Raw genomic sequence first — 19,768 nt, 5'->3', positions numbered from 1 at the left:
CATCATACAATTTCGCAGCCGTTACTGCTCTTAATAAAACTCACAACATTTTTCATTGTCCACAATTCAGACTCATCTTTTCATTTGCAACACAAAGTCAAGACTGTTCATAATCAAGTCAAAAACTTGACTGCTCTGTACGCTTCCGCGCCAAAAGACACAAGCCAGGATCAAAGATAACAATAAGTACAAAGATATTCACACTAGATATTATATCGATTTCAACATCTCAAAATATCGAAGTACATACATATAAAAATGAAACCAAATTTGAATAGAGTGAAAAATATGAGACATTACGTACAAATATATTCATTAATATACAGTATCGAAAAATAGGGTTGGCGAGTGGTAATGGTTTCGCAAATAAAGACCCATTACAAGGTGACGGTCTGTTGCAAAAGAATTTAAGTCCTTGGCAGAAAGATGCAAACGTACGGAAATTTTCTGCGGTTAACTGGCACGTAGTGGATCTGTGTTTTGTGCGGGGGTTTAGGCATGTTGATGGTATTCACAGATTGATCACCAATTCTTTTATAGGAAGAAATTAAGGTTAGATCATAAACTGGCTGACAATGACTGCTGTTACAATAACCAGCAGGGCATGGATAGTCTCTGAAAATCCCAGAGCCGTCTTTCTATTCGTGCCATCTCATTGCACCTGCACAAGTCTCTTACCTTAATAGTTAAGAATCTTCGAACTTCTTTGTAGTAAAAAAAATTTCTTATGGATTGATGGGATTTACACTGAATGAAGACTCTTCAAGCCGCTTTAACTTTGATGCAGTAACAAAATATTTGATCAGATGAACATCCTGAACTGAGGAACGTATTTACAGAATTAAAGTCAGCTTCTGTTGCCAGTAATTTTATTAATTTATTTTACGACTGGTTACGAAGTTTAAAACTTGAGGTGCTGCCAACTGTGAACAAGAGGAGGGGCTAGTAACTTATAAGTACTGTGGGGTTTTTATTCTATAAATATTTAAGTAGTTCTTTATTGGGAACACTACGAGTTTTGCACCATAACAGGTACATCCTAAGGCGAAGCACTGTTAATTAAAATTCAGTTTTTGTTAGAATAGAATTTCATAAAAAGCTATTGTACATCGTATCTTCCCGATTCTTTGAGGGCTAATCATGTGAGTACTGATTTTTTTTTTAGAAAGTTTCACAGTTTTGTTTGACAAATACTTTTAAGAATTTTTAATAATTTTTTTTTCCTTTTTTCTAATGGTAGGACAGTAAAGGAATGACCAGTAGTGGTACAAAATACCCTCCGTCATGCACCATGTGGTGTGTTGCGGAGTATACATGTAAATGTAGATGTACGGAAATGGAAAAGTCGTGATGCAGAAGGGTGATACTTAGCCAAAACGAGAGTGAATATTAATGTTCTCTTAGGCGATAGGCCCTTAACAGTCATCAGCAGATGGACATGTGGTTGATTGTATAATGTAGTGAGGGAGATCATTCCAACGTCGTTAATGGTCTCGCTTGGAAAGGACAATTGGAGAAGAAGCGACAGACCTCACGTTTCTGCTGTTGAGTGAGGAAGTTTGCTAGAGGTCAGTGACATGTTGTTCCTTTCGTCCTGTGTCTGGGTCAAGGCTGTTAGCGATACGCCAGCGCACTTCAGAGTTCACTGATTGTCGTCTACCACGCTCAGCATTTCTCAAATAATCCGTTATCTCAGACGAATCGGGCTATAATACCAGAAGTACGAAGCAGCTCCTTCATTGGTACTGCACGTGTTAGTTGTCATTAACCACGAGCATCCATTGGTCTGCCTATGGTGACGTTTTCACTAATTTCGACAAAAATCAGTACAAAAGTATCTAGTCTGACACAGCGACACGTTTTCAATTTATTAGTGCTAATCCAGCCGTGGAGCCACTTGACGGAGCCGTATGATACGTCAAGATTAAGGTACTTGAAATTTATCTCCTTCTTCTCTTAAGACAGATTGCTTTCCATTAATTGATAAGAAACAGCTGTCGATTTAATCGACACGCACCTGGAAATTCTGGCTCAGCCAGCTTCCACTGTTCTCATAAACCGAAGAACTTAATGTGACACTGTCGAATTAATATATAAGTTAGAAATCCAAATTTATCACAGATTAATATGAACTATGATCTTTGTTTGTATACATCATATTGAAAGTATTGGAGAATGATGTACATTCATCAAATGGCAGCATTATACTTAAGTTACTTATAATGTCAAGTTTCACGTCAAATAATACGAGTAGTGTAGCTGCAATTTTGCTTTATTTAATCCCTGATTAGTTTCGTTTTTGTAAGTTTTGTTTTAATAAAGTTTTCGTTGTTGTTAAAATACTTTTATTTTTACATACGATAGGATATTTTGTATTAAGAACGCGTGCATTATCGCACTCTGAACGCTCTCATATTTTCACAAAAATTTGCTAAGTCCTGACTCTACAGCTATTGTCTGAAGACAGTTTCAAATAAATCATGTTGAACATGCAGTAGATCTAAACCGCACAAGAAATGTTTAGTACCACCACCTTGAAGTGCACAGTTTGTTCTTTTCTATCAGAAATCTCTTTTTCCTCAATACTTCACAGCCTGATAAAAATGAGAATCATTAAGAAGTGTAAAGCCGCTTCCTTTAGACGAAAAATGAACAATATAAAAATAGTACCGCAAAGCCCAAAAGTCCCAAATAATCAAGTTCCAAATTTCATAAATGAAAAAAAAGACAAAAAAGTCCCTTTTGGAATAATGTTGCTTGAGTAGTAGCACGTAGATAGAAAAGAAATTCAGTACCAAGTAGCTTAGTGTTTTGAAAAAGAAAGAAAGAAAAAAGATAGAATCCCATTAGCTTCAAAATAAAATCATGGTAGATCACAAAATACCGTAATTAGAAATCACGGAGTAGGACGAACGATCTCAAAGAATACTCCTTATGAGTACTCTTGGAGAATCGTATGTAATACCTAAGAAAGAGCCATGCATTGTTACTGAGTTACGAGAGTTTGCCGGATCAAGTTGTACCTCAGCGTGTGTTGCTCGTATACGTGGGCGCGACGAGATTGTTTTTTGAACGCTACAGATCTGTTATCTACTACGACGCACTGAACTTGTACCAAGTAAATCAGTAACTTCAAATAGGATATCACGTAGAATCCAGATAGTGAAAGATTCGAAATTGTCTTAAATATAGTATTTTGAATAAAAGACTGGACATTGCCCAAAGTTAGAAACTATTAATGATGGACCGATATAGAGACTAAACTTTGAAACCGAATTGTGAGAAAAGAATTAACTTTCGTGTAATCAGTTAATGGACTCTGGAACTTGTATAATATCTTGGACTGAAGTATACGTCATTAATTCCACCTAGATAGGAAAAGTTACTTCCTTACGGCAATGTTAGGATGTGAAAATAGTGCAATAAGCCAGCATTCAGTGTTATTACCGCGTTAATAACTTCTTTCAATCCATTCAATATTGTGTACTCAGTAAATAATTATCTGTGCGACGACACTGATTGTCCAAGGAACGCGGCGTGCATAAGTACTCTTTGCCGCATTAACAAATTATCGCTCTATTACGAACTATTAGGCTCTAGTAATCTGAAAAACTTCAGTGGAGATATTGGTGTTGTGTATGTACTGAAGCTATGATTAATACCGGAATAGGAACTGATATATCCCTACGTGTAGCTGTGTTTAAATACGCCGGGGAGCACGTAATTACTTGACCCTGATCGAGACACATAATACGCATTCGGTGGAATTTCAGCGCGGCCCAAATAGATCTTTTATATAACCTCACTATATACAGCTCTACCGCTAGTTAGCCAGACTGAAACATTATAGAAGGGATCTTCAAAGGAAAAGAAAATCTGGTGGCTGCGTGGCCATGTGATGCTATTTCAGTGATTACAACATCGCATCAGATTTACGAAGAGGTTGGTAATATTTTGGCTCCTCTACCAGTGGACGAAGTTTCTGGGGAACCGCGTTATGGCACTTACTGTGTTCTCCTCGTTAGTGGTCTTCAGTCCGAAGACGTTTTTGATGCAGCTCCCCGTGGCAGTCTACCATGTACAAGCCTTTCATCTCTTCATCATTGAACCTGCTCACGGTAAACAAACATTGGTTTCTCTGTACAATTTTTACCCTCTTCACCTCCCTCCATTACCAAAATCACGATTCCTCATAACGTGTCTTATCAAAGGATGCCTTCTTAGAGTCAAATTGGGCTACTGATTTCTTATTTTGCCCCATTCGATTCAGTGCATCGTTAGTTATTCGCTCTACCTATCAAATCTTCATCACCCTCCTGTCGCACCACATTTCAGAACCTTCTACACTGACGTTACAGAAGTCATAGGATAGCGATATGCACATATACAGATGGCGGTAGTATCTCGTACACAAGGTGTAAAAGGGCAGTACATTGGCGGAGGTGTCATTTGTATTCAGGTGACTCATGTGAAAAGGTTTCCGAAATCATTATGGCCGCACCGCGGGAATTAACAGACTTGAAAGTGGAATGGTTGTTGGAGTAGACGCATAACACATTCCTTTTCGTAAGTCGTTAGCAAATTCGATTTTCCGAGATCCACCGTTCAACAATGTGCCGAGAATACCAAATTTCAGACATTATGTCTCACCACGGACATCGCAGTGGCCGACTAACTACCGAGTTGAGCGACATTTGCGTACAGCTGTCAGTGCTAACAGACAAGCAACACTGCCTGAAATAACCACAGGAACCAACGTGTGACGTACGACGAACATGCGAAACAATGCGTGGAAATTTGGCGTTAATGGGCTATGGCAGCAGATGACCTACGTGAGCGCTTCTCATAGGTCGTGACCATATCAGTTGAATCCTAAAACCGTCGCCCTGTCATATGCGTCCCGATTCCAGCTGGTGAAAGCTGATTGTAGGGTTCGAGTTTGGAGCAGACCCCACGAAGCCAAGGACCCAAGTTGGCAACATGGCACTGCGCAAGCTGGTGGCGTGGGCTGTGTTTACATGGAATAGACTGGATCCGCTGGGTGTTCGACTACTTGGAGACCATTTGCAGCCATTCATTGACGTCATGGTCCAAAACAACGGCGTAACTTCAAGGGATGACACTGCGTCTTTCACCAGGCCACAGCTGTTCGCGATTTATCTGAAGAACATTCTGGATATTTCGAGCCAATGATGCGGCTGACCAGATCCTCCAACATGAATCCCATCGAATATTTATGGGACATAATAGACAAGGTCAGTTCGTGCCCAAAATCCTGCAGCGGCAATATTTTCGCAGTTACGGACGTCCGCAGATGCAGCATGGCTGCAGGGAACTTCCAGCGACTTGTTGGGTTGCTGCTGTCGTGATGCGGAAACGGAGCAATTTATCTGAAGTCCGAAAGGGCAAGATCAGTGGCTTCTTGGGCAAGGATGGAAATATTTCTGAAGCGGCTACGTTTGCAAACTGTTCGTGTGCCGCTGTCGTTAAAGTATACCGTGCATGGCAAAATGGCAACATCCAAACTCGTCGCCGAGGCAACTGTGACGCACCATGGTCCATATACGACAGGGTGGACGACGGCTGCAGAGATGTGTGCGGCAGAATAGATGTGCAACAGTTTGAGCAACTGACCGCCAGGATGAGTCAAGAGAGTACCAACAGTGTCTCCTTAATGACCATTCAGAGTACGTTGCCGCGTATGGGCCTCCACAGCAGGTGCCTGCTGATTCGTGCACCCATGCTGACTGCTGTATATTGGGGACGAAGGCTGGAATTTTCACGCCAGAATCACAACTGGACATCCACAGGTGGCTTTTCCAGCACAAACAGTTTTGTGCTCCATCGATCAGATGGCTGTTGGCGTGTATAGTGGGAAACGTCTGGAAGCAAACACCTTGTAACAAACTTCGGAAGGCTCCAGGCCAGAAGACGGAGCGTTATGGCCTGGGGGAATGTTTCCGTGGCAATTTCTGGGTGAACTCGTCATTATGGAATGCACAATGGAGCAACACAAGTATGCATCTACCCTCCAGGAGTATGTATGGCGTTGGCAGGTGGACTTTCCTCAGCACAATGGGATGTAACAGCTGAACAATGCCAGATGCCTCACAGCTCACAGTGCGGTTCGAAGAGCACCAAGATAAGTTTACCGTACTCCCCTGGCCATGAAACTCGCCGCATTAAAACCCAATCGATAATCCGTGGGACCACATCGATCGGGCAGTCCGCACGATGGATCCTCGTTCGAGAAACTTAGTGGAGCTGGCCACGGCCCTGGGGTCGGCGTGCCTCCACATCCCTGTCGGTACCTTCCAGAACCTCACTGACACTCTTCCTGCACGTCTCTGCAAAAGCTGGTCGTTCAGGCTACTAAGAGGTGGTCACATTAATGAAATTGGATAGTGTATTTTCTGTTCTGTTGACGAGCCAGACTGTGTTTCCAAATTGTTTCTCTGGGACATTACATGTATACATTTCACATATTTTGAAAGGATTAAACCTTGATTATCACTACTTCAGGGAGTACTCCTTGTTTATAAATCACACACACACATACACACACACACATACAGATATACAGACCTTCAAACTGAACCCCTATCAAGCTAGTTGGATATCATCGAGCTAGATGGATATTAAATACACTACTGGCCATTAAAATTGCTACACCACCTATATGACGTGCTACAGACGCGAAATTTAACCGACAGGAAGAAAATGCTGTCATATGCAAATGATTAGCTTTTCAGAGCATTCACACAAGGTTGGCGCCGGTGGCGACACCTACAATGTGCTGACACGAGGAAAGTTTCCAACCGATTTCTCATACACAAACAGCAGTTGACCGGCGTTGCCTGGTGAAACGTTGTTGTGATGCCTCGTGTAAGGAGGAGAAATGCGTACCATCACGTTTCCGACATTGATAAAGGTCGGATTGTAGCCTATCGCGATTGCGGTTTCTCGTATCGCGACACTGCTGCTCGCGTTGGTCGATATCCAATGACTGTTAGCAGAATATGGAATCGGTGGGTTCAGGAGGGTAATACGGAACGCTGTGCTGGATCCAAACGGCCTCGTATCACTAGCAGTCGAGATGACAGGCATCTTATCCCCATGGCTACAACGGATCGTGCAGCCACGTCTCGATCCCTGAGTCAACAGATGGGGACGTTTGCAAGACAACAACTGTGGTGTCACCGCCAGACACCACACTTGCTAGGTGGTAGCTTTAAATCGGCCGCGGTCCATTAGTACATGTCGGACCCGCGTGTCGCCACTGTCAGTAATTGCAGACCGAGCGCCACCACACAGCAGATCTAGAGAGACGTACTAGCACTCGCCCCAGTTGTACTACGACTTTGCTAGCGACTACACTGACGAAGCCTTTCTCTCATTTGCCGAGAGATAGTTAGAATAGCCTTCAGCTAAGTCCATGGCTACGACCTAACAAGGCGCCATTAACCATTCCTAGAGAGAGTCTCACTTGTATCATCAAGAATGCTGTATACAAATGATGGATTAAAGTTAAGTATTCCAGCAGCTACGTACTTTTCTTTATAGCATTCATTAGGTATCCTGTTTCAGACTTAACGCAAGCCGGCGTGAGTTGACGCGTGCCCTTTCGGCTTCCTCGCCTTGTGTCTAGACTGTCTTGTCTAGACACAACAACAACCGTCTGCACGAACAGTTCGACGACGTTTACAGCAGCATGGACTATCAGCTCGGAGTCCACGGCTGCGGTTACCCTTGACGCTGCATCACAGACAGGAGCGCCTGCGATGGTGTACTCAACGACGAACCTGGATGCACGAATGGCAAAACGTCGTTTTTTCCGATGAATCCAGGTTCTGTTTACAGCATCATGAGGGTCGCAACCGTGTTTGGCGTCATCGCGGTAAACGCACATTGGAAGCGTGTATTCGTCATCGCCATACTGGGGTATCACCCGGCGTGATGATATGAGGTGCCATTGGTTACACGTCTCGGTCACCTCTTGTTCGCATTGACGGCACTTTGAACAGTGGATGTGTTACGATCCGTGGCTCTACCCTTCATTCGATCCCTGGGAAACCCTACATTTCAGCAGGATAATGCACGACCGCATGTTGCAGGTCCTGTACGGGCGTTTCTGGATATAGAAAATGTTCGGCTGCTGCCCTGGCCAGCACATTCTCCAGATCTTTCACCAACTGAAAACGTCTGGTCAATGGTGGCCGAGCAACAGGCTCGTCACAATACGCCAGTCACTACTCTTGATCAACTGTGGTATCATGTTGAAGCTGCATGGGCAGCTGTACCTGTACACGCCATCCGTTTGACTCGATGCACAGGCGTATCATGGCCGTTATTACGGCCAGAGGTGGTTGTTCTGGGTACTGATTTCGCAGGATCTATGCACCCAAATTGCGTGAAAATGTAATCACATGTCAGTTCTAGTATAATATATTTGTCCCATGAACACCCGTTTATTATCTGCATATCTTCTCGGTGTAGCAATTTCAATGGCCAGTAGTGTAAAATAGCAGTGCTGGAAGAAGGATGAGCGGCGGGGAGCCGGCCCAGGCGGCGGCGGCTGAGCTCACCGATGGTGCAGTGAGCGGCGGTGAGCACCATGGTCGGAGTCAGGATGGAGCCGCTGCAGCGCGGCGAGCCGCTGAACTCGACGGTCGCCTGCCACGGGAACGAAGACAGCGACGCGTTCTGCCCCAGCGCGCGGTCCTCCTCCACGTCATCTGAAACACGACGACGCAACAGCATCGCTGAAAACAAGCGGTCTTGCGGCACGATTGGCTGGGAGACCCCGAGGGGTAGGTTCAGCCACCTGAGCGGAAAGGGTTTCATTCGTCTGCACAGTCACCCCTCTCTGTAAAGGTATGCAACACTGTCTCACTATACAGTGATGAAAAAAAATCTCAGCACCGTGAAGGAGTTGTGCCACGTAAACGAGAGTTGGTAGGTGTGTTTCTACACCTGAAACTTGATGCGTATTCAAATTTTGCGCCAATAGCTAGTAGTGCCACTATGATGAGGCGAAGCAAGTTTGCTTTAAATACACGCTGTAGCAGTTCTGAGCTTTAGTTTCACTAGGTGCTCAAAAGTACCGGGACTCCCCCAAAAACATACGTTTCATACGTTTTTCATATTAGGTGCATTGTGCTGCCACCTACTGCCAGGTGCTCCACACAGCGCCCTCATCGGCGCACAGAACGAACATCAAATGTGAAGTACCAACAAGGACGTTTCTCTATGTATATTAATTGCTTTTTTTTAAAAAAATGTGGGTCATTACTTATTGAACTATCCTAATAAATCTAAGAAACATGGCATAGATCATTATAAAAAATATCACCAAATACACGCAGTTATGTTAGTGCAATAACTGAATTATAAGTAAGGTTGTGGGTTCCACTCTAATTTTTTTTTTTAATGTTTACCGAAATGATATTCTCTCTTACACATTTGAGAGTAAACCGAGTGTGTGGAGGAAAATGATCCATTGTATGTGACAATACTCACTTTATAAGTTCCTGTGCAGGAGTGTTCAGTTATATACGTCATTCTAAAGAAGGAGGGAGCAGAGAATCTCTCCCGTTGTGAGTACTGAAGGAAACAACGGGAAGTTTCCCCTCACCAGCCGCTTCGCAACAATCACGCTGGCAGTCATTGTGGTGCTTCTCATTCTTTCATGTTTCCCATCTGTATGGTAAAAATGACTGAAACTGCGTCACGGTCTTTTGTGAAACATAGAAGAAGAACACCGCTATAAAGGAATGAAAAATTGGTAGTTCTCAATGTTTTTCTGAAGTTATCGGAGAAACATCCGTCCTAATGGAAAAGGAACTAGCAGCAATAACAAATGTAGTGTGTACGCTGAAGCTGCGAATTCCAGACAAGACAAGAAAACGTCCATCACGTGTTTTAGGAAAATGTGACTATTTCGATAAAAATTATTTGCGGTCAGAGTTGCGTGCATTTTTCTTCAGTAACGAATCAGTTCCAATAAACCAGATACTTAAAGCGGTAAATAATGATGATGACTTGCCTGCTTTTAAAAGAATGAATTTTATAAACCGATAAAAGATATTGGGTTTCAATTCGAAAGCAGGAAACAAAATGGCATAATTACAGATAGAGAGGATATTGGTATGTGTAGGAGACGTTATCTCCAGCAAACAGTTCAGACATGAGAATAGGAAGATTTATTATCCTGACAAAACAATTGTTAATGCAGGGCTTGTGGCACAAAATGTGTGGACTGACGAAACAGTGACTTTTGTTTAAGGTTTATCAGAGGGGTCATAAAATCCGACGCGAAAAGGAAAAAGGCTAATTATAGCGCATACAGAAAACAACTGTGGTATCGTGGAAGATGCTGACTTGATTTTTGGATTAAAAAAGAGTGGAGATTATCATGGAGATACGAATAGTGAAGGGTTCCTAACACTGTTCAAAGATATTTTACCCAAATTAGAGCACAACAGTGTTATAGTTATGGTCAGTACTTAGTGTCATAGTTTTAAGGTTGAGTGGAGGCCATAAAAATCTTGGAGGGAGGAAGACACTGTACACAGCCTGAAGGGAAAGGGAGCACATGTCTATCGTATTGAGATTAAGTTTGAATTACTGAAACAGGTTGAAGCTTACGTTGCAGATCAGTAAACTTGCGGCATAGTCTGTAGGTCAGATTGTCGTTAGGTTACCGCCATAACACCGCAATTTGAACCTCTCTGAAAGTATTAGGAGCCAAGTCGAAGGATATACCACAAGAAATGATAACGACATTTAAGCTACCAGATGTGCATAAATTAATGCACAAAGCTCTGCTGCACTTCAATGCCGAACGCTGGTAGGTTGCAGAACAACCTGTACTAAAGAAGAAGAAAAAAATGTGGCACTTGGATGGCTTCATAGATTGTGTTGTTGATCGGCCACATATCAGTTGAAGACAGCAGTTCCACTGATGAAATGTCTTGTTTAGATTCAGAGATGGAAGGAGTTCAGAGGTTACAACAACGCTGAGGTGAGTAATACCGGAGGTGGCTTCAACATTTCATTATATATCAAAATCTCTGCAATACGCTGTTAAAATCGTCCGTTACTCTCACAGGTAAATTATACTGGGTTCACGCAAGTATTTTTTGATCTCCTTTTTCTAAGCTAAAATTTGATTTCTGTCTGGTCCCTTTGGAAGCGTAATACCAGAGTACTACTGTATATTAATTTATCCTTATTAGAATTTAAATGGCATTTTCAGTTTTATTATGTGTTTGCTGTTAATCGATTTTATTAATTATCTGCAGGTGTAACATTTTGTCTAATCTGCTTCCGAATGTTTTATTTTAATACTTGTGATGCGATTGGTTTTAGCGTTCCAGCGTTTTCAAATACCTATCTTTGACTATTAACATAAAGCAACTGGAAACAAATCAAGCGAAACATTATTAACATTCCATTGTGGAACGTCAAACAGTAACAAATAACCTTCCACACGCATCACTGCGGACTTGATGGACCGGCTCTCCTTTTTGAATGCGCCGCTAAAACGTTGTGCATTGGGTTATTTAAGCTGAATAGTGCGAGGAAGCTACGCTGCCACATAAAACGTTAAGTTTATTATTGTACCCATCTATACATAGCTGACTCTCCGCTAAAAACAAAATCCAATGAGGTAATAGCAAATGCAGAAGAATATGCAACGTAATATCTACATCAGGATTGTTCTCACAATGAACGGACTATACTCATTGGAGGCCATCTGACAAGGAGAGGTCCCCAGCGATGGGATATACTTTTTGAAACCATCTATATAATTTTTTTTAAAATTAAGGTTCCAGGTATCGCACGCAGCAACCATTCGTCCTAGTGGGCCCACATTTGCGAGTAATTGAGAGAAAATAATTCTGAATTTTGCTTTCTACAGTATCAAAAATATCCTTTACACCTACCGGATGCTTAGCGTAAACGTCAAAGAAATTGGTATAGGCACGCACATTTAAATACAGAGGTATGTAAACAGGCAGTGTCTGGCGCAGTTGTTAGATCGGTTACTGCTGCTACAATGGCAGGTTATCAAGATTTAAGTGAGTTTGAACGTCGTGTTATTGTCGGCGCACGAGCGACGGGACACAGCATCTCCGAGGTAACGATGAAGTGGGGATTTTCCCTTATGACCATTTCACGAGTGTACGTAAATATCAGGAATCCGGTGAAACATCAAATCTCCGACATCGCTGCAGCCGGTAAAAGATCCTACTAGAATGGGACCAATGACGGCTGAAGAGAATCGTTCCACTGGACAGGAGTGCAACCCTTCCGCAGATTGCTGCAGATTTCAATGCTGGGCCATAAACGAGTGTCAGCGTGCGAGCCATTCATCGAAACATGGGCTTTCCGAACCGAACGCCCATTCGTGTACTCTTGATGACTGCACGACACGAAGCTTCACGCCTTGCCTGGGCCCATCAACACCGACATTGGACTGTTGATGACTGGAAACATGTTGCCTGGTCGAACGAATCTCGTTTCAAATTGTATCGAGCGGATGGGTGTGGAGACGACCTCATGAATCCAAGGACCCTGCATGTCAGCAGTAGACTGTTCAAGCCGGTGGAGGCTCTGTAATAGTGTGAGGCTTGTGCAGTTGGAGTGATGTGGGACCTCTGATACGTCTAGATACGACTCTGACAGGTGACACGTACGTAAGCATCCTGTCTGATCACCTGCATCCATTCATGCCCATTGTGCATTCCACCGGACTCTGGCAATTCCAGCAGGACAGTGCGCCACCCCACACATCCAGAAGTGCTACAGAGTGGCTCCAGAAACACTCTTCTGAGTTTAAACACTTCCGCTGGCCATCAAACTCACCAGACATGAACATCATTGAGCATATCTGGGATGCCTTGCAACGTGCTGTTCAGAAGAGATCTCCACCCCTCGTACTGTTACGGATTTATGGACAGCCCTGCACGGTTCATGGTGTCAATTCCCTCCAGCACTGCTTCAGACATTAGTCGAATCCGTACCACGTCGTGTTGCGGCACTTCTGCATGCTCGCGGGGGCCCTGCACGATATTAGCCAGGTGTGCCATTTTCTTTGGCTCTTCAGTGTAGTACTCTGTTTATATAAGTTGTGGGGTCGAATACAGTTAGGAGCTTTGAATATTTTTTGTTTTTAAATCTTTATTGACATTACTTTGATTATCATCTTCATTCAGTAGAAGGATTTAACTGTAATTTCTTTACTTCTGTTCCTTTGTAACACGATTTTAATCACTGTATTAACTTGTTAGTGTCTCTCATTTTTGCTTCCTATAATTCTTTTTCCATTTCGAGTCTTTTTTGTCTGTGATTTTAATTATTTCCATCCATTAACAGCGATTTCATTTCTTCCGTTTCATCATCCTATATTTTCTTCAATGTGACTGCATTAATTATTCATTATTTCTCTTCCTTGTTTTGCTTGAACTTCGTTTTACTTATAATCCCTAGTTTCATCTAAATCTTGATCTGCGTTATTTCGTCCATAGAGCAACAAGAATTTATGTTTTAAATGTTTATATGATGAGTACCATCCAAGAAACTGTGTTTCTTGTACCGTAACGAAAATTACATTTTTGACACCATTGCACATATAAATAGATTATTTCGTTTTCTGTGTTTTTTTTTAATTAGAGCAACTGAAAAAGTTATTCCAGTGATTAAAATGATGTAACAAAAGAACAGAAATAACAAAATTACATTTAAAGCCATTAAGTGAATAAAAACAGTTGTCAAAGCCATTTGGATAAAGATTTAAAAATAAAAAATTTCGAAGCAAGTGGCAATATTTGAACGGACAATCTCTAGTGCACATAGCTTATCCTATAACCATTACTTTACGCAACCGATGTATGTAATAATTACTTATTAAAGGCATAAAGCAACACGCGAAATACCGACACTTTTTTCCGTCAGTTCCTCGTGCATGAGGATTCATCAGCGTGAGTGGCTGCATAATATAATGCCTGGAACCTTAACCTACTTCACCGTATAGATGGTTTCAAGAAACCGATCCCACTGCTATGGACATCTCCTAGTGAGTAACAAAACCGTCAAGGACATTTCAACCATTCTAAAGCTGTCCGCCGTGCGGGATTAGCCGAGCGGTCTAGGGCGCTGCAGTCATGGACTATGCGGCTGGTCCCGGCGGAGGTTCGACTCCTCCCTCGGACATTGGTGTGTGTGTTTGTCTTTAGGATAATGTAGGTTAAGTAGTGTGTAAGCTTAGGGACTGATGACTTTAGCAGTTAAGTCCCATAAGATTTCACACACATCTGAACATTTTCTAAAGCTGTCCTGGTCGACTGGGATTTTGAAGGGCACACGCTAAGGGACAACCACAGCTCAACCGAGACAAGGCTTACCTCGTGTCAGGGATTGTGGAGCACGAAATCAGCGGAAGGAATCACTCGCGATTTCCACAGTGGTACCAGCCGTCCAGCTATCACTGTGGTTGAGGGCAGGGAGTTAAAAAGAATGGGTTACAATGGTCAAGCAGCTCAACCCAAGCCACAGAGAAATGTGTGGCTTGATGTGGAGTCAAAAGCGACGCCACTGGACAGTGGGTGACTGAAAACGAATGAGTTAGAGTGATAAACTACGCTGCATCCTGTGACAATCCGATGGAAGGGTTTCTGTTTGAGGTTACCTGCCATCGGGTGTAGTGCCAGCAGTGAAGTAAGGAGAAATTGTGTTACGGTATTGGGGTGTACGCAGTTAAGAAAGGGCTAAACGTGGAAGGATAGCTGTGGAATCAGGCCCACTCGTGAAATGTAGGATGCCAGTTGGAAGTGATGAGTAAGGGAACTGTGTCTGGTCGTTCCGTATTAAGCTTGGGTTGATGGGTTGATGGACACGTGTTTATCAATTCCTTTGTGGGTGTGATGTAATTCTTCATGTTTCTCCTTATAACTACGGCCTCCTTTAAGCAGATGGTACCCAAAAGTACGGTCTCCTTTCTAAGTTTCCAACTTCTGTGGCGTTCCTCCATGCGGGTATACACTGAAGAGCCAAAGAAACTGGTACACCTGCCTAATACCGTGAAGGTCCCCTGCGACGCAACACGACTTTGTATGGACTCGAATAATGTCTGAAGTAGTGCTGGAGGGAACTGACACCATGAATCCTGCAGGGCAGCCCATAAATCGATAAGAGAACGAGGGGATGGAGATCTCTTCTGAACACCATGCTGCAAGCCATCCCAAATATGCTCAATGATGTTAATGTCTGTGGAGTCTGGTGTCCAGCGGAAGTGTTGAAGAGTGTTCCTGGAGCCTCTCTGTAGTAGTTATGAAAGTGTGGGGTATCGCACTGTCCTGCTGTAATTGCCCAAGTCCGGCGGAGAGCTCAATGGACATGAATGGATGTAGGTGATCAGGGAGGATGCTTACGTATGCATCCCCTGTCAGAGTCGTATCTAGACGTATCAGGGGTCCCATATCACTCCAACTGCACAAGCCTCACACCATTACAGAGCCTCCACCGGCTTGAACAGTCTACTGCTGACATGCAGGGTCCTTGGATTCATGAGGTCGTCTCCACACCCATCCGCTCGATACAATTTGAAACGAGATTCGTTCGACCAGGCAACATGTTTCCAGTCATCAACAGACCAACGTCTCTGTTGACGTGCCCAAGCAAGCCGTAAAGCCTTGTGTCGTGCAGTCATCAAGGATACACGATTGGGCCTTCGGATCCGAAAGCCCATCACGATGATGTTTCGTTGAATAGTTGGCACGTTGACACTTGTTGATGGCCCAGCACTGAAATCTGCTGCAATCTGAGGAAGGGTTGCACTTTTGCACTCCTTGAACGATTCTCTTCAGTCATCGTTGGTCCCATTCTTGTAAGATATTTTCCCAGACGCATCGATGTCGGAGATTTGAAGTTTCACCGGATTTCTGATATTCGCTGTACACTCGTGAAATGGTCGTGCCGAAAAATCGCCACTTCATCAGTACCTAGGAGACGCTGTGTCCCATCGCTAATGCGCCGCCCATAACACCACGTTCAAAAATCTTGATAACCTGCCATTGTAGCGGCAGTAACCGATCTAAGAACTGCGCCAAACACATCTTGTCTTATATAGGCGTTTACGACCGCAGCGCCGTATTCTGTCTGTTTACATATCCCTCTATTTGAATACGCATGCCTATAATAATGCCAGGTTTTAGATATGACATTCGTCCCGCTGAATTTTATTTCTTGATTACCTTCCTGGTAAACACGTTCTGCTACGGTCAATTTATCCGTGTGGCCCAGGAGGCAATTCCTCTTTCGGACCAGCAAAATGAAAGAGTATTTAAGATCGGAAAAAGATGCACGACATCCTTTGGCTACACCGGAGGTATATAAAATTCCTTGTAGTTGTGGGCAGGTGTATATCGGTAGCACAAAGAGAAGTGTTAACACCCGTCTTGTTGAACATAAAAGGAACATGTTTACCAGGAAGATAATTCAGCGAGACGAGCGTCATATATAAAACCTCGCATTACTATGCGTACATGTATAGAGAGGCTATCGACAGTAATAAACACCGTAATAATTTTAAGAGGAAAGAGGAAGGTGTTAAACTGGATAAAATTGCGGAGTCAGCGTTGCACCGGAAGAGAGATAATCGATTACTTTCAATCTAGAATGTTGGCATTACCAGAGACAGTCTCATAGCCGGCGTTACGTAATGGACAGTGGCGCCCTCTGCACTGCCTATATAATCTGCGCTTCCTCGAGTTCTCTTTGCAGTTCGCCGCTTTATCTCGGAGGATGCCTCCCGCAGCCGGAGACGAAACGTCAGGGGAGAGTTTTATACAGCGAGCACGGCCTATCAGCCCGGAAGTTTTAAGTGAAGAACTGGGATTATCACCACTTGGCGACTTATTTGCTTTCAACCGTTTCAGACGTTTCTGTACTCCAGGTATGCTTATTACTATGTACTCCATACGGGAATCTGTCCAACGGTCAGACGACACTGTTTGTACGATCCTCCTGGACGAGTAATTTCTTAAACGCGAAATTTAAAACTTCGGCTTTCGTTTTGCTACCTTCCACTGCCGCACCAGACTGGTCAACGAGTGACTGGATATAAGCCTCCGACGCGCTTAGTGATTTTACGTAGGACCAGAATTTTGTCTCCTAGATCTTTTGTTAATGTATCGCGTAGGCACTTGTATGTCTCGCGCATAGATCTTTTCAAGGTCGCACAGTCGGCTGTCGTCATTTGCTCGTTCTCTTTTGAACCGAGAGTGCAACAGCCTTTGCTTCCTCAGAAATTTCCTAATTTCGTTGTCAAACTGCAGCGGCTCTTTTTCGCCCTCAACCCACTAAACTCAGCATATTCTTCTCCAAAGCATGAGTTACAAAGTTTAAATAACTTTATCCATAATTTCTCTACGTCCTTCAAATTGAAACTAAATAGTGTACACTCATTTTCTGAATGGGATGCCACAATCAGCTTATCTGCTTCTTCTGGAATAAATAGTCTCCTAGCCTTCTTCGCGTATTTATTAACTTTAGTAACCACAGTCACTACGGCAAGATGATGGCGACTAATCCCTGTTCCTATACTGACGCCGTCGGTAAGGACAGACCTGTATGTAGCTACAAAATCTGAAATATTTCAAAATGGTTCAAATGGCTCTAAGCACTATGGGACTTAACTTCTGAGGTCATCAGTCCCTAGAACTTAGAACTACTTAAACCTAACTAACCTAAGGACATCACACCCATCCATGCCCGAGGCAGGATTCGAACCTTCGACCGTAGCGGTCGCACGGTCCCGGACTGTAGCGCCTAGAACCGCTCGGCCACCCCGGCAGGCGTTTAAATTGGGATGATCACGTACATAATGTTGTGGGCAAAGCAAACCAAAGACAGCGATTTATCAGCAGAAAATGTAAAAGGTCTATTGAAGAGACCGCTTACATTACACTTGTCCGCCCTCTTCTAGAGAACTGTTGTGTGTGTGTGGGATTCGTATCAGATAGGATTGACGGAGGACATCGAGAAAGCTGAAAGAAGGGGGGTTTGTTTTGTATTACCGCGTAATAGGAAACAGAGTGCTACGGATATGATATACGAATTGGGGTGGCAGTCATTAAAATAAAGGGGTTTGTCGCTGCGCGTGAGCTTGTCATGAAATTTCAGTCACCTGCTTTCTCCGCAGAGTGTGAAAATATTTTGTTGGCGCCCACCTACATAGGGAGCAACGATCTTAATAAAATAAGAGAAATCAGAGCTCGCACTAAAAGATTTAACTGTTAGTTTTCCCCGCGCGCTGGTCGAGAGTGTAACGGTAGAGAATTAGCGTAAGGGTGGCTCATAATTGTGAATTACAGAGTCATCATGTAGACGTAGATAGAGACGAAGTAATTGTTATTGCGGATATACCCGCCGATATCCGCACTCGCGTAGATCCTTGCTATAGTGACTATAGGCACTCAGAGGACCGTACCAGGAGCACAACACAAGGCGACGTAGGGAGAAGTGGTGCGGTAGCTGCGTACCTGGTGCTTGAGCTGCCGTGGCGGCCACGGTACAGAGCAGCAGCAACAGCAGCGGCGGCAACGAGCCGCAGAGAGCGACCAGCCTGAGGGACGTCATGGTGGGGACTGGGCGACCGCAGCTGCGTCCAGGTCCCTGTGGCAGAGCACGCTTATCTGGCGCCGTGCCGACGGACTTGGTACTCGTTTCGAGTGTTCTGTTGCCCTCCACACACACACACACACACACACACACACACACACACACACACACTGCAGTAACACTGAAAACATCTGTCATTATGAAACTCCACTCCCACTTCTCTCATATCACATCATATTCCGAGGTCAACAACTGAGGAGCGTTTTCGCAAAACTCACTCCATGCATCTTTTTTTCGCAAAAAATAGTTTTCTCCTAACATACACTGTTCAGCTTTCTCTAAAAACCTGTGCAGCCGCCTTTAGCAAAACTTGCTTTATTCCACACTTGTATCACAGAGAATACAGCCTGTTCTTGCAAAACTTGCCTCACTTGTATGTGGGGATATTTCCAAAACTCGCTCAATGCTACTTAGTTCACGAAAGATGTTAGCGGTATTGCTGGGTTTTCTCATAGTTTGTTTAGTGTGCGACAGAAGTCGGAATAAATTCTTTCTTGTTTGTGTTATGGGACTCTTGGAATAATTGTTTTGCTTGGCGGTAGAGGCCAGTCTCGTAAACTGACATACAGCCGGGAGAGCAGTTTGCTGACCACATGCCCCTCCATATCCGCATGTGGGCCGAGGATGACACGGCGGCCGGTTGGTACCGTCAGGCCTTCCAAGGCATATTTGGACGGAGTTAAGCTTTTTTTTTTTTGTCTTCGTTTGGCGGTAGAGGGCAGTGCATACTACTTACTTACAAGTGCGCCATCTAAGGCTGCGTTCACAGTGGCACCGACAACAGTCGTCAGACACCGTCGCCAGAGGTCGTCCGATAACATCAGCCGACAGCATGGTCATGGTGCGTCCGATCTCCTCCGTCAGTTTTTGGCAGGGTCAAGGACGTTAGGTTGGGATGGAATCTGTTCTATGTCTTAAGTAGGGTGGGCTGCATACCACGACGCCTCTGTGTTTGAATACAAGTGCTGCATAGCGGCTTCTGCTATTAAAGAGACTCCAAATCAGTGGCAATGAGCTTTCACCTCTCATGAAGAACGTGTCGAGTACTATACACTCTGCCGGCCGGGGTGGCCGAGCGGTTCTA

At 43.8% G+C, this 19,768-nt stretch overlaps 1 protein-coding gene across 1 annotated transcript in view; it reads right to left on the bottom strand.

Annotated features, from left to right (window-relative positions):
- Window positions 1-18,650, bottom strand: part of LOC126109729 (trypsin alpha-like) — a 35,242-nt gene extending 16,592 nt beyond the window's left edge. The window contains exons 1-2 of the mRNA XM_049914780.1: window positions 18,546-18,650; window positions 8,586-8,735 (exon numbers count right to left, since the gene is read on the bottom strand). Coding sequence (XP_049770737.1) covers window positions 8,586-8,735; window positions 18,546-18,642 — 247 coding nt within the window. The 5' untranslated portion in view covers window positions 18,643-18,650. The remainder of the gene's footprint in view (window positions 1-8,585; window positions 8,736-18,545) is intronic.
- Window positions 18,651-19,768: the final 1,118 nt, after the last annotated feature.

This window comes from Schistocerca cancellata, chromosome 12, assembly GCF_023864275.1.
Source record: "Schistocerca cancellata isolate TAMUIC-IGC-003103 chromosome 12, iqSchCanc2.1, whole genome shotgun sequence".
Lineage (NCBI taxonomy): Eukaryota > Metazoa > Arthropoda > Insecta > Orthoptera > Acrididae > Schistocerca > Schistocerca cancellata.
The sequence above is the reverse complement of the archived record's forward strand: the minus strand, read 5'-3'. Positions and strand labels throughout refer to the sequence as shown.